General features: G+C 41.1%; 1 protein-coding gene across 1 annotated transcript in view; it reads left to right on the forward strand.

Moving 5' to 3' along the window:
• Positions 1-894: 894 nt before the first annotated feature.
• ACE2 (angiotensin converting enzyme 2) overlaps positions 895-16675 on the forward strand; it is a 637108-nt gene continuing 621327 nt past the window's right edge. Inside the window, exon 1 of the mRNA XM_078657651.1 lies at positions 895-1362. Coding sequence (XP_078513777.1) covers positions 1177-1362 — 186 coding nt within the window. The 5' untranslated portion in view covers positions 895-1176. The remainder of the gene's footprint in view (positions 1363-16675) is intronic.

Raw genomic sequence — 16675 nt, forward strand, 5'->3', positions numbered from 1 at the left:
CGTGCTATATGTAGAACAAAGTGAATGAAGAGATTTGTAAAAAAAAAATCCCTTTTGTGCCTTTAATAGCACAAGCAAACAAATTGCATAAGAGAGATAAAGAAGAAACAATGGTCAAGCCTTGAGGTAGGTTTATGTGTACATCTTTATGTTACATAGTAGGATATTAGGTGAAAATGGTAGCAATTGTTGGTTTCGAGAGTTTTAAAGTCAGTCTGATCTCTGGCAGCTCCTTTGAGGCTGAGCAGGTCCAATTTTCCAATTCATCTTGAAGTCTGGGTGGGCAAGATACCCCTACTTTGCATACATTACTCACACATAGAAACATATAACGTACTTATGTGCATACATTATACTTCTGGAAATAATGCATAATGATGTATGTTGAGAATTGTTCTGTTTACTGAATACCATTGTTTTTATAGGTATGGGGGAGAGGGAGATTTTGTTAGGTCCCTGGTACGGAACCCTAGGGTTTAAATACAAAGGCTGCCTAGTTTTGACTCTATCTCATGCCTCTTTTTCACACCACTGAACATTTACTTCCTCTCTAGCTCACTCCTGCTAGTTCTTTGACATCCCCGCTTTCTACTTTTGACTACCATTTCTATCTTTTTCTACTTCTTCCTTTTCACCTTTTCTGCCCTTCTCTCTCTTGATCTGGGTGAAAGTCTGATAACTAAACGATAGGTCTTGGCCTCCAAAACTGAGCGCTGGTGCCCACCACCCGCATCCACCGGCACAAATTAAGCACTGCTATAGAGTTTTGTTTGTCAGCTCCTTTCTATTACGATGTCCCTTATCTGAAAAAGAAACAGCACCTGGAAAAGGGTAAAACGCTGTTTAGTGTGACGTAAGTAGACATACATTGCACAGGGCCTTTTTTTCATAGATAAGTTCAAATACTTGGACTTGCTCGCGAGACGGTTTGAAATCTGCCGCTTTAAGTTCTCTGCTATCACTACACCTTTTCAAAGAGTGATAAGTGTCAGTTTCACCACTGTATCAGTTATGGAACTCACTCACCGCCATAAACGCGGATAATGCCGCTCGCGGAGATGACGCTTGCGTAAACAGGAGATAGATGTCCATGCCAAAGTCTGAATACCTTGGTACTGATTAGCATTCCACCTGCTCTGAGGATCAGTCATTCTACGCTTCACCTCACACGGGAGGATGTCTCTGTGTCCCTGGCTCTGCCTTGCGCTGCTGGCTGTTGCTTCAGCACAGAATGATGTCACAAGCCAAGCCCGGGCCTTTCTGGACAAATTCAACCCAGAGGCGGAAGATTTATCGTACAAAAGTTCACTCGCATCATGGGCCTACAACACTAACATCACCGAGGAGAACGCCATGAAGATGGTAGGTGTGCTTTACTGCTTTCGGGGTAACACTCGTAGGTTTTATTGTTATTATTAAAGTTAGGATGATATGTTTGACAGCCCATTCTCATTATTTTGCATGGATCCAATAACTCGGAAAAACATTGCTGCATTTGTTTTCTGAAGTGATTCACATTTTCTTGTCTCTGTACTTGCCTGAAGAATATTGAACTCTCTAAACTGTGATGTCAGCACATTGATTGGTTGATCAGTTAGTCAATAATAAAGTGCACATTTCTATAGTAGTACCCTGTTGTTTTGCATTGAAGCAATAGAGCTGATACAGTCCACTTTTACTAATAGTGCATTGGTAATTAGCATATTAAGGACGTTGTTAATACTGTGCAATTCTGTCAAGTCAAATAGCTTGAAGCAGTTCTATTCCTACCCTCTTTGCCAGTTTCCTCCTGACTGAGCCCTCTAAGTATGTTTGGTCGTGTGCTCATTTATTTGATGTCTCCGGTTACCTCCCGGTGGATATTTTTAGTGACAAAGATTTAAAATTCACCCCGGGTCCTATGATTAGGCCTTTTGATACTCTTTGGACCATCTCATGCCTGCCTTTCCAGGCTATTGCAAGTGTCCATCAGGTTCCTAAGGACCCAGTTGGAGTAAATTCTACCTCCTCATAACTTTCCGGTCTGATAACGTACCCTTACAGGCTGAAGGTACCGAGAGATCCCATCTAAAAAGCCTAAGTTATCCCAAGTTGTCAAGTAGGGCTACTAACAGGCAGTTGGTTTTAGGTGGATAAAGGCGAATGAGGGAAAAAAAAGAAAAGATGGTAAAATTCATGTTTATAATACCCAGGGAACCTGCAACCTCTGTGTAAAATCCTGTCTCTGATTTCCTTCCTACACTAGAATAGTGACATCTCTAGTCACCTGTAATAAAGAAATGACATTGCTGCTTAACTGTAGTAACTTATTAAAGTCGAGTTGTGATGTCATCACGTCTGCTGCCAGAGCCAGCAGCCAGTGTGAAAAGGCAGGTCCCAGAGCATTCTCATAGCTGTAGTTTAACTATGAAAATGAGAAATGACTGTTCATTTTCTTCTCTATCTTCTAAATAAAACAGTGATCTCCACACCGGAGCTATTAACGGCAACATGTCTAATTTTAAAGCATACAAAAACAAAAAGAGAGGTAGGGAGAATAAGGAAACACTCCTAGTCCCCGGTTATACCTTTTAAACAAGAAAAGAGTGTCCAAAAAACACACAATTCAAAGAACAAATGGAGCAAAAGGAGAATGAATCTGGCCCCACTCAGGCCAGTTTTAGAAAGCCCTCACTCACCAGCCTGGTTGGTGACATGCTTCATCATTGGGCCCCACTGGAGAGGCCGAGTGCCTCCCCAGTGTGCTTCGACGCCAGATCTACTGCGGAGCGGGTTTTGTGAAATAGACGTGGAGTGAGTTACTTAGCGGTGATAGTGATGGTTAAAAATGTCTTATGTGTCTCAAAAAAATGTTTATTGTTTGATTACTAAGACATAGATAAAAACAGTGTAGGAAAATAGTCCAAATACATTGTTTGGTTATTTCCAGAAGGTTAATAGTCAGTCAACATGTTTCTGCCTTAAAACAGTGTGAATTTACCAGGCATTCATCAGGACAAAAAGGTGTACTAAACCCTGGCGGTATGTGCACTCTAAGGCCCACCCTGACCTCGGGACGTGAATGTAAAAACAGTGAAAAAAGTGCATGAAGGAAGAGCGAACTCCTCCTCAGGTACTCCTGGATTAGGAAACCTCACAAAATAGTGTATGTGCACTTGGATGGTGGGTCAGTTACACACCATGGATCTCGGGAGGGGGGTGGTGGCGTAATTGGCACACCGCCCTCAACGCCAGGCACCCTCTCGGAACCGGTTTGCGAGGGTGTATGCAGGTTCCGAGAGGGTGCCTGGCCCACCATCCAGGTGCACATACACTATTTTGTATCGTATGTATGTATTGACCCGCTATATCCTTAGGTGACTTGCAATATTCTTATAATGCACATCAGCAGGTACTTCATCCCATATAAGATTCATGGCCAAGCTGCCATGGTTGTTTTTGTCAAAACTTAAAGCTGTCTTGGAAACCTTATGTTACGACATTTACAACACTAACACGCAGAGTAGAGAGAGGACTCATTTGTAAAGGGGTTGGAGTATATCCTTAACAACCACTTTAAACACAGAAATACACAGACAGACAGAGGAAACGGACAGGGCAATATTATGCCTATATGCTGATGCTGCTTGGTTCATAAACATCATCAATAGGTTCTTTCCTAACGAAGGGTGTTGGACCCTAACCGACACTAGGGACATGCCTATGCCTCAGTCCGCTTTTCGTTGGTGACAACTCTTCTGCGACTATACACAATAAGGCTCCTTGACAGAGATTTGTGAGAAGCTTCAGAATGGCGTATTGTTTCACACTGTGGTAGGGCTGAGTTATAGGCATTCTATGCTAAGTGCATTTTTGGCTGATTTTCGGAAGATTTTCCACTCCTCTGTGTTCACATTTACCTACCTCAGGGATGGCAGGAAATACAAATTGAATCCCCTCATCAGCCAATCATATTTCAAGACAAATTTAAATGTGCGTCACAGAACTTGTGAGTTTCTGTCTTTTGAGCTGAATACCCAAGTTACCTTTGAATTTTAACTTTTGGATGCCTGTTAGACACACTTTTCAAATGACGACTAAAAAACAAAAAACAAATGGTTCCCTACGGCGCACTCCATATAGCCCATGAAGCAGAAGTACATGTCACTGTTGATCATCTACAAAATCACAATCCTATTGATCTTTACAAAAGGTGCTAGACAATGAATCAATAAAGTGCTGACAGCATAGTGCCCAAAAATGCAATAGTGGCACAATTAAAATATGATACATATGTACAACGTGGGTATCCATAATTCGAAATAAATACTGATCCAGAACACAGAGTTATTGTGAATGATCTCCACATGAGTGTCGACGTTTCGACCTACAGATTATTTAAAGCGGGTCTCCTGAGCAGCAAGAATCCGTCAGACCAATCATGTCTCAACTGTATGTATCGTGCCTTTGTGGTGGTCTCACTCAGTTTCACCAATGATCCCGTTTAGTGGTGGCTCACATTAGCCTTGTCGTCTGTACCAAATCAATATTATGGGAACAGCATCAAGTCACACCCGCTTGCCCTAAGCGCTGAGTCAAAAAAACTACAGAATAGATTTACTCAAAATGAAAAAAGCATTCTTTCTGAGTGAATTTCTAGTGTAAATCCATTCAATGTTTTTGCATAGTAGAGAGCAGAATGTCCTATGGGAAATGCATTTTTTTTACGGTTTATATATCTATATGTATCTATTTACATTATATATATATCTAAATCTGTATATCTATATAAATCCATATTGATACATCTATCTATCTATCTATCTATCTATCTATCTATCTATCTATCTATCTATCTATATATCTATCTATCTATCTAAACATATATTTATATATGCAGAGATATCTATAGAGAGAGAAAGAGACGGAGAGAGAGATTGTAACCTCTAAGCATCCATTATGTCTATTATGTATGGTTGCTCTTGCTGCCCCTTCTGCTAACTTCAACTTCTAAATTGGCCTAGCCCTTTATTTTCCACTCTTCATTCCTTCTTTCCAATTCCTAAATTCCCCGGTTGCCTTAAGCCCTTGCACCCTCTTTGTTATGTTTCTGGCCCTTCACTCTCTGGGAGACATGTGCCTACGCTTGGGTCTAAACCCTTCTTTTTCTGCCTCTTTTAATGCAAGATAATATTTCCTAATACCTTAGTGCCATTTTATATAGCACCTCAATTATTCCATTCCCATCTTATCATGTGCCTCAAATGTTCTCTTTCTACTTCTGTCCCATTGTATTCTCCATTTATTGCCCTTTCATACCTTTGATTTTTGAGGTAATAATCATGCACCTGATCTTTGTCTACCAGCAACCTTTAGATCTCTATCATCCTGCTTTAACTCTCTGTCAACCTTTGGAACTTCATTTTCTTTCCTCTAATCCAGCCGCGGCTGTGCAGGTAAGAGCAGTGGGTCGATGGGGTTGGGTGGTGGGGTGGGATTTCGCCAGATGACGATAAGGGCAAATGATTGATTTATGTAATTTCCGCTCGTGGTCATCTGTTGAATCCCCCCAATCCAAACCTACCGCTCTTACCTGCACGGTCCGCCGCTTCTCTAATCCCAAGACCTTCTATGATACCGGTCTATTTATTTTTAGGTTTCCACTATAGTCAGATTTTAGATGTTTGTTGTGGAAGACCTCCTTTGCACGATGGCAATACTTACAGTGAACTATTTTCATTTAATGTTATTACTCCATGGGAGTGTATGTGTTTTCATGGTCTCTGCCCTACGCATTATTTCTCCCCTCACATCCTCGCCCTCTCTGTATTGCTCCCCATGACTTTTCTGTTATTTGCATCACCCGGCCCCTTTCTTCTCCCCCCCAAATATTTTCCCAACGTCCCCAATGCTAATCTTTTGCTTACCCTCCTGCCCCAGTCCCTTTTGCTGCTCTGCAGTGTTCACTTGCCCTATCCTGCCCCCACCACACTTCTGCTGAACAGCATCGACCACAGCATGTTTTCTTTAGCTTTTGGCCATCAGTTTCCGCATTTGCAATATGCACTGGCTAAACCAAAAGGTCCACCTTTCAATGGTAAGACATTCCTACTGACTTTGTCAATGCTTGTTTGCTTTATTTGTGGAAAGCAAATGTCACAACACTCCGCTAATTGTTTTGGGGCTCAAATTTGAGATGAATTGGCATTAGAGGGCTATAGTGAAGCTCGTAGGCACAGTATTACCAAGCTAGTGTAATACTATTTAAAGTTAAAATGAGAATCCATATGTGGTGCTATGTGCATTCAAATTAGTGGTGGCTGTAAATGTAAAAATGTTTGGACAAAAAGTATTAGCCATAAATGCCAGCCTTGAATTAGATATAGGGAAGCAAGCACTCCATTAAGGGAGAGTTGAACATTTATCCTGCTGAGAAAGGTTCGTAAAAAAGGGACCTGAGTGGTGTGTAGGGGTGAGAATGAAATGTTCTAATTCCTTCGAGATTTTTCAACCCAGCCCTTCGCTACCAAAGAGTGATCCGTGATCACCCTCTAAAAAGTTTTTTTTTTAAATGGTGAAAAAAGTGCAGAATATATCTACAAGTTTGCTACAGAGCTATATATTATAAGTGGATAAAATCTGTGTACGCAGTCTACCCACTTTTACAACTATGTAGCATCTTTCCTGACTTCTATATTTCATTTCCTTTACTTTTTCTATCCCACCATATCCAATTGATTCTCAGTAATTTGTTACCAATGATAATCCAACTGAGTAGGGAAGAATGGAAAATCTAAATTTACCCAAAAGTCACAATCTCAGGCGATAGACAGGCAATTCAAACAGATATCACAGATTCACAGACCAGTGCTAACACTCATGTTACAGAGTTCTTACACGTTTTTGCAAGATAGGGGTCAAACAAATCATACAGGTTTGAGTCTCACAAACATATAAAATATGCAAATGTCATAAAAACAATATTTAGAAATATCCCTGCATGATTTAAATAATAACAATCAGGAATAAGTGCCCTCAGACACACTGGAATTAAAATCAGCAAGATGTCATCCAAGCTGACAATGTCTGATCACTGAAATTGTAGTGTAGTTCCTATATTCCCAATAGGCTCTGCGCATTGGAATAATATATTCAGCAGTGTAGACGTAGGACTGAGGTTATCTAGGTCTCTACTGACTATATTAGACTTAAGTTTTTGCCAGCTAGCTCAGAGGTCACTAGAAACTTTCTCGAATAAGCGAGGAGGAGTTTAACCTCCCTGGATAGAAAAGAAGGGATTAGCTTCTGACAACCATATAACATGACAACTTTGCTCCCTCAGATTAAGAGTGTATCTCTAGAGTCGTGTGAAAACAATAGACAGTTATTTCACTCAGTCAAATATGCGTACTTAGTTTCACCAGAATGCAGAGAAAAGAGAGACGGGCGTTTTCAATAAAAGGTGTAATTTTATTGAGCAGTCTTCTTCCTCATACAAGAGAAATGAATTGCCACGATTGCAATACTCATAGTAAAGTAAAGTGCGTACAGTAAAAGAAGGATTGAGAAATAATACTGTAAAAGCATTGATATGGTTTCTTAGCCATAAGATACTTTAAAATAGATAAAATATATACATACTTATATACATTGACTAATCGTACTCAACTGGTGCTTCTAAATACGCCTACCCCGGTGTACCTGACCTAAGCCTAATACATGGGAAGGAGTAAGTAAGTAGCAGTTTAAGTTAAGTTTTGTTTTGCCAAGAATGTGACTCAAGAATTCTCTTTGAGGGTTTAGTCAGCTCCGTACCTGGGTAATAGAAAGCATGAGGTCTTGTATCTCTCTCTCAGGACTCGATATCCCAGTAACCCGCGAAGGTATCTGGAAACACCGGAGCTGGATTTCTCGGCAGGAGAAAAGACAGCGTCTCTCTCAGTGCGTCAAAAGGGAGGGGCAGCGTCCGTGGGCTCTCGCATCAGCTGGGCTCTCCGGCAAGTAGATAGCTGCTCCCAATACCACCACCGTGTGTTTGCTTAAGGCAACGTTGGTATATTTATACCTGAAAGGTGCCGGGTTTGACGTAAGGTTGGACATAAGACGTCAATAAAGATGTCACTAAGAACTGGCCGTTCTTACAGTGCTTTACAGGAGTTCTAGGATGAAATCAAAACAAAAGCAAGGGGGATTTCCCAGGTTGCTGGAGGTTTGGATTTGTTTAGCGAACTCGTTGTGCTTTCTAGGGGGCCGGGGAAGTAGCCTTGCTTAATGTGACAGCATGTGCTACGACTGAATATGTATATGATTATTATGCCATTGTATGGATATTATTGATTATAACCGGACAAGGGCATAAAATAGGAATATCGATTTAGGCTCCTAGATAAAAACACAATAAAATATAAGTTTCTAAATATATTTTGAAAATGAAATGTTTAGAACCCCTTTCAGAGGGCAATGGGGCAAGAAGGAGTTACTAGGCCCAACCGTAGGGGGTTGCACTTCTACTCTGATGTTCTGGGCCCCGTCCAGAGTAACAGGGCCCACTACTAGCCATTCAGCAGTTGACTCTCAGTGGTAGCGCATGTTGAGCAATCAAAGGTTCTTCAGGGTGAAGTAGTTGCATAAGTATGCAAGAGCTTATATGTGACCCCTAATAGGATGATTGCCCAGTCCAATATGGGTCTTTAGTGTAAAAAACAGTACTTAGTATACACGCTAAACAAAACACAAAATAATCCAGACAATAATATCTCAAGACTAGCCCACTTTTTCTTGTTAGGGCAGTGATCTCCCTGCGGGTCCTCTAATTCCCCACATTCCTAGTCCATGCTATACTTAGCATTCTTGGAAGATTTTAGGAGGTGGTCCCATGTCCTTCATGCACTAGTGTTGCACATCAAAGTCTGGGGTGCTGGCAAGAAAACGTATCATTGCACCAGAGTGGAACTGATTATTCCTCAGTGGCTCATGGTCTGCCAGTAGTTACCACCCTCAGAGGTGATCACCATCATGCTAGAAATCCCATTGTCTTTCAAACATTGCCATCATTATGCCAGCTATAGACAACATCCTGTGAGGAAATCCACACTCTACCAAGAATTGCTGTCATTTTTCCAAGCACTCATTGGCATAAATTCTCTAACTAATGGTGAAGATTTAGGTTGATAGGAGAGGGTGGTTTTGCTTACTGGAAAAGGACCATGCTCAAACTCATGAATCTCTTTAAGCAATTGGACATAAATCGAGTGTAATGAACTTACAACTTAATTCCCTCAAGTAAACGATGAAAGCGATTGATGAAGTAAGCATACAGCAGGCAAATGAGATACACATAAATTCAGAGTTTGTTGTCATGCTTTTATCAATAGGAGAGGACATGTAGAAATGAATGTGTCAAAACCACATGAGGGGTTTTGGCATTAAAGAGGGGAGCAAGGAATCAACACACCGAGTTCAGACTGAAACTTTTTTAAGCAGTGGCGCCACATCTTTAGGAGTCAAGGTAGGACAAATATGTTCAGAGAGCTCATTAGTTCCCCTTTAAGGCAAATGTAAAAGACCCTTGGGTATATTCTGCCTTCCTTGGATTCTTTGTGTCCAAGGGAAGTCATATTTGTTGACTACTTCATTACCCAGAGAATGTGAGAAATATAAGCTTTTTGTAATATAGCAATATATATCGTCTATGAAGACAAATAGGTTATTGGTGTTGCGAGGTCTGCAAATCTATCAACATGTATAAGATACAGGAGGAATCTGAAGATGGTGAAGATGAGTTCAGTGTTTGTGTGATAAACAGTGACAGAGGTATAGAACCCCTTTACAAGACTAATGGCAGGGACTGAAAGGTATTCCAAAGATTAGGTATGGCTGAGCCTGAGTACAGGAATCTCTAAATTTGATGTGAGTAAGATGTTCGTAGTTTCACACATGCTGTAGCTCACAAAGGATAGCAGTTTGGCTTCTTAGTGATGTATGAGATTGTGGGAGGTTGGCAGGTAACAGGAAGATGTGAAGACATGTGAGGCAACAAATGTTATGCTTTATTGGTTTATAGCTGGTAAACACAACAAAGAATGGTTTAAATAATCCCCTTTACAATAGGGATATCAATAAGAGAAATAATTATTATCCTAAATATGATTAAGTGTTTTTCCCAGAATATAAATTGTATCCTGCAGCCACTAAAGCAATTGAAGGCCCTAGAATATAACTTTCAGAAGAAAGCTGATGTTATTGTGTTCAGGAATCACATCTACAGTTGAAAGAATATAACTCGAGTACTGTAGTAGGCCAGGGAAGTAAGGTAGTGTCTATATGAAATAGATTACAGTTTTGTTGCCTAGGTAGTCTATCAGTGTGAAGCACACATCTACTAAACTGGGAAAATGGGTTATAGCAAAAGCAGGGTGGGGTACGCTTCTGTTACACTCACCATTTTTATGGGTCACATATTGATGGCTCAGTATCCCACAGAAAAGGAATGGAAATCCACCACTTGTCTGTTTAATGGGGGATTTTATTATCACATTAAATCAGGTAAAGGGAAAAGGTGGCCCCACGAAAGAGCGTTGCAATTGAATAATGCAATGTAATGGAGTTGGTGTACTCTCAAACAAATAATGCATTAATGTGCCTTTGATATGTCCAGAGAACCATTCATCCAAAGAATTGTGGGTCTACCTTTTCTAATACAAACAGGTTAATATATCCAATAAGGCTTATTATTAGATCTGCAAGACACAAGGGTTAAGCAGCAAATACTTAGTGGACTAAGGGCCAGATGTAGGTGAAATAGATTTACCTATTTTAAATTACCGAATTTTACCGATTCGGTAATTAAAAATCGGTAAATCTATGGGGTCGACATGTAGGTATTCCAGATGTGCTGGAATACCGAATCGGATGATTTCGGTATTTACCAATTCGATAAATACCGAATCGGTAATGCCCATTCATTCCTATGGGCTTCCATTCATTCCTATGGGCTATGAAGCCCATAGGAATGAATGGGCATTACCGATTCGGTATTTACCGAATCGGTAAATACCGATTTCCACAAGGGTGCAGGGGGTGTCACTTTGACACCCTCTGGCACCCCCAAAACAGGCTCGGGTGCCATGTGGCAGGCATACATGCCCTAAGGGCAGGTCTGCCTGTCACATGGCATAGGTGTGCACGCACACATGTGCATGCACACCGGAATCGGTATTTTACCATCAAATTTATTTGATGGTAAAATACCGATTTGATAAGGCTCCTGGGACTCTGAAGAGTCCCACCTACATATGGGTGGCTCAGATTCGGTAAATTTACCGATTTTTTATTTTACCGAATCGGTAAAATTACCGAATCGGTAATTTTACTGATTCGGTAAAATAAAGCCCCCTACATGCCAATCACCTATTTACCGATCGGTAACGGCCGAAAATACCGATTTTCGGCCGTTACCGACCGACCTACATCGGGCCCCAAATGACTAGTTTGGTCCGTTTTTAAATGGTTATCCAAAAATATCTATATGCAAAATGAACATTAACTGCACATAGATGTCAAATTTCCATTTTATAGACTTAAAAGGCAAACATATACACATATTACATATGTGATGATGTAAAGCCTTTTCGATTTACACAGTTGGATTGAGTTAAAAAAAAATACAACAACCTGACCAAAGACTTTCCTAAAAAGTGCAAAGAAACATTAATGAGGGCTATAGATAGGCTGGAGGGATAAACCACGGGAAACAAATCAAGGAACTATTTTAGATTTGGGAACGTTTTGTGAAGATTATAGCTAGTGAAAAAATTAGTAGCTAAGGACCTGACTAATTAGAAATTGGAAAAAGATTTCTAAAGAAGCCAAGCGTGGCACGTTCTTAATCGACCATGTGGGTAAAAATTGTGAGACTCCCTTGATGTTTATATTTATTGCAGAACTTACTCATTAAACATAAAGGTGACAGATCCATAGAGCTCCATTATTAGTATATATAATGAAGGTATGCAAAACAGCACAAATCTCAGTTCATAAAATAATTTGTCACAAAGGCAAAGTCAGGATAGTGATTCCCAGTTTACAGCAAGCACTGTTAGTGGGCTTGTTTGTATATAGACTTTAAGGTAATTAGCCACAGGTACTAATAGTGAATTAGATATTTTTTTCAGAATGGATAAAGAATCGGAGTGAAAGATTTCAGGTAATCCGGCCTTGGGTTCTATACTATTGTTCCCCAAGAGGACTGCAGCAATTTCTCACAAACAACATTTAAGGAATATATGACATTTATATGTTATCCGAAGAATTCATTTTCTGATTTAGACATTATTTCCTGTGACAGCCTTTTGGGATATGGGAGTCAGATTCCATAATAAAATATTTAATTATCCTGACTGCTCCTTTGATAGGCCTTGTGGTTTATAAATACCACCAGCAATCCCCCAATGGCAATATTTACACAGTTACCATTTATTTAATATATACATATGTATTTATATACATGTATATATTTATTTATTTAATGCCACTGTACGAATAAACACATATTCACAACTGTATTACTACTGTGCAAGGGTGACATTGCAGTTTACTTCCGCAATATAGGAAACTTGCAATTAGATAAACATTGTTTACTACCTCACAAATTGCATTTTACTGACTGAGTGTATTTGTAAAGCGCACTTATGCCAAGGCGTCTTGGCACAGAGTAGAGTGATCGGGGTAAATGCACTGGCATTAGCATTGTATGAAAATCCTGGCTTTGAATGCTTTCCTGAAGATGGTACAAGAAGGCTGGAGACGGAGCGAGACAGGGAGTGAGTTCCATAATTTAGCTGCCAGGAATGAAAAAAGTTTGCCTCCCAATTGACCCTTTTCATCTTAGGAGGAAGGACCAGCCCAGTGTTCATTGACCTTAAGCAGCACGGCGGAATGCAACAAGGAAATAATGATTGCATGTCTTCCACCCCGCCACCATAGATGGCTTTATGTACTAGACATAGAGCTTTAAACTCCACCTGACGTTTCACCGGGAGCCAATGAAGTTGTTTAATGCTGGCCGAGGTGGAGTGGTGCTGAGATAGGCCATACAGCACTTGAGCTGCGGCATTTTGGAGTGACTTGAGTTTGCTAAGTTGTTTCACTCCAATGCCCAGAAAAAAGGCATTGCAGTAGTTGATCCTCAATAATATAGGTGCGCCAACCACCGTTTTCCTAAGGGAAAATGGGATGAATGGAATGATTTTGCGCAGTATCTTAAGCGTAAAAAAGCAAGCGGAAACCACTTGGTTTATTTGGGGGGCGCAAGTGAGATCTTTGTCTACGATGAAACCGAGATTTCTGGCCTTCCGCACCGGCTGCAGACATGTTCCCGCTTCAGGGGGCCACCAAGATTGGTTCCAGATAGAAGGTTTCTTGCCGAATTTCAGAATCTCGGTCTTCTCACTGTTAAGTTTTAAGAAGTTAACATTCATCCACGCCATTACAGAAGTCAGGCAGTCACGGAACTGTTCTGCTCACATGCTGTTATTTTGAGTTACCGACACTACCACTTGCGTGTCATCGGCATAAGATACCAGTGCCAGACCATGGTTTTTAATTAGTCTAGCCAATGGTGTTACGTAGATATTTAACAGAGTGGGCGAGAGTGCCGAGCCTTGGGGGACTCCACCCGGATGAGTGAACCATTCGGATTTCAGACCTTCCCAGTAGATTATTTGTTCCCTGGAGTCGAGGAATGGAGTAAGAAGGGTCAGGGCCTTGCCATTGACTCCCACGGACTGCAGTCTGTTTATTAACACTGTATGATTTACAATGTCAAACGCTGCCGTGAGGTCAAGCAGTATTAAGGCCGTCCTAACTCTCTCGTCTAGTACCCTTCGTATCTCCTCTGTAGCCATGATCAGAGCTGACTCGGTAGAATGCCGAGCTCTGAATCCATGCTGGGTGGAATCGAGGATATTGTTGTCATCAAGGTAGGCCGTCAAATCCAAATTAATGGCTTTCTCCAGGACCTTGGAAGGCAGAGGTAGATAGGAGATAGGTTTACAAATGCTTATCTCATGGCCACAAAGCCTCTTTAATGTGATTTTACCTTACTGCACAATTTTAACCCCTTGCATCCTGCTATTGGTTAAATATCTATTTTTTAAATTAATAAATGTCAAAAAAATGAAATGTGAAAACCATATATGCAGATGTGCAGGATGTCATATGCTTTTCTTGCCATTGATGAGATAAGGGAGGGGCATCATGACCCATACAATGCTTGTTTGGTAATTGTGTCCCTGAATGAATGAATAAATGAATGAATGAATGAATGAAGGGAGACTTATACCGCGCAACTTAGCCCAAGGGCATCAAGGCGGCAATCAGGTCAAATAGTCTAAATTCTCCAGGTGCATGTCTACGAGTAAGCCTCTACAAAGAACCAAGTTTTCAATGCTTTACGAAAAAGCGCAAGAGATGGTTGTCATGCCAGTTCTGGGGGGGAGGGAATTCCAGAGCTTGGGTACCAGGGTGGAAAATGCTCTACCTCCCCATCTTGCTTTTGCAAATCCAGGAACTAGGAGAAGATTTTTATTTGATGAGCGGAGGGCTCTAATGGGGGCATAAGGGTGGAGGAGGGACCTGATACCCTCTGAACCAGAGCCATACATAGCCCCATGGGCGAGGCAAAGGATCTTAAAGGAAATCCTAGACTGGGTAGGCAGCCAATGTAGATTTTTCCTGGCCAAAGATGCTGAGGAAAGCCTGGGAAGGTTGAGGACCATCTTGGCCGCGGCATTTTGCACTATCTGCAAGCGATGGATGAGGCTCTTGTTTAGACCTACATACAGTGCATTGCAGTAATCCAATCTCGAGGAAACAAGTGCCACGGTGGCTTGCTTCCGGGCATCAGGGGAGAGATAGGATGCAATCTTTCTGAGGATCCTGATAATACCACAGCAGGTGGAAACGGTCACACTCCTCACACTCAAAATGGTAATATTTAGCATGTTGCACTCTGCACCTCCATCTATTTGTTTTGTTTTGTTTTTTCGTATTGTCAGTCAATACATCTTTATTTCGGTTAATAAAAACCATAAAAGCAATGCAATACAGAATTCATTATATACACATTATATACACATTAAAATTTGTACAGAAATAAGATATACACATGATTGCAGTTCAGAACAATCTAAAAACAGTTAAAATCTTTGACGCAAAGAGAAAAGTGACAAAATCTGTATAATGAATATAAAGGCCCAACCCTATTTCCAAACAATCCTCATTCAGTTATGTGTTCTCCTGATAGTGAATTCTTTTGGGTGAGTCTAATTTTATTTATACGCGCTGCCGCTACCAAAAAACTGGCTATAAGTAACCTGCATAGAATCAAGCTTTTGTAAATGTAGGAGGACAGGCCTCACCTGGACGAATTTTAGTTCCTTCAGAACAGGGTATAACATTTTTTTACGGGCCACCAGATAATGCTCACAAAACATCACTAAGTGGAGCGTGTAGAAAAACTATCACAGGTGCAGGGTGGAGTATCTCCAGGGGTCCCCCACTTCAGATAGTTACCAAGTGTGAGGTGGATGAGGTTGAACCTGAATCTGACTAAAAGGAAACGATGGTGAGAGTTGGTCACGTACTTCAAATAAGGTTCCATGACTGGGGAGATCACAAGTTGATAGGTTGATCTCACCATAGGTTTCCTGAGTTCAACCGCCTCCCTTTCTGACTCAAGTAAATTGAGGAAATTGCGCTTAATCCACCCTACATCCTCATTCCTGAGACCCTGTGGTGATAGATACATTTCCGGATGCCCCAGCCTCACGCATGCCGCTCTAACATACGCAAGCCAGGGTATTCTATCCATTCTATCCAGGGCCATACAGTCCTTGAGTATTAGGTGGTTTTATATATGTATATTACCTACTGGTGGTCGCAAGTAGATAGTTATAGTTAGGACCTTGTTTCAATTCAAAAAGCGTGTTTTCTTTTTCCAATATCTTTGGCGCCGTTTGACAAATCTTTGTTAAATTTTCAAAACTAATGGTTCACTCAGGTCAGCCCCTGTCTTGAAAGTTTCGGGGTGATTCATCAAGCGGGGGCCGAGAAAAAATGGGGTCCCAAAACACATTTTCCCCATGTTCATTTCTATAAAAACCTTAGACAAGGCTACAGCCCGAAGTGCTGAACGGAATTACACTAAATTTGGCAAAAATGTAGCTCCTGATTTAGAAAGTGACCTTTTTTTCAAATGGTGTAAATCTGTTCAGAAGTTCCTTAGAAATTAAAAAATAAAAATATCGATATCTGAGCCCCGAGGAGGGTTCACGAATCCTCCCGAGCACGGGCTTCTTTGTGATTGGCTGCCAACACTCCAAAACAGGAAGTGTTGGCAGCCTAAAAGGAAGAAAAAGGTGTAAACCAAGAAAAGGGGGCTGGGTAGAAACACCCCGACCCCCTAGGCCTACTCAGGGCAAAAAAAAATGTTTTTTTTAAAAAGCGCAGGGTGCACGTATCTGGCCGGAAACAAAATGAATTGCGGACTCCCCTGCTTCATTTTCAATAAACCCCCGGGTGGGACAGGTCCCTGGGGCAATACCTGATTATGTTTTGGGGGCCCCCTCCGCCCCGGGGACTCTCACCTCCATGGGGCTTACTTCATTAATGAAGGGGGCCTCACAGGCCCCCTAAA

Source organism: Lissotriton helveticus, chromosome 8, assembly GCF_964261635.1.
Source record: "Lissotriton helveticus chromosome 8, aLisHel1.1, whole genome shotgun sequence".
Lineage (NCBI taxonomy): Eukaryota > Metazoa > Chordata > Amphibia > Caudata > Salamandridae > Lissotriton > Lissotriton helveticus.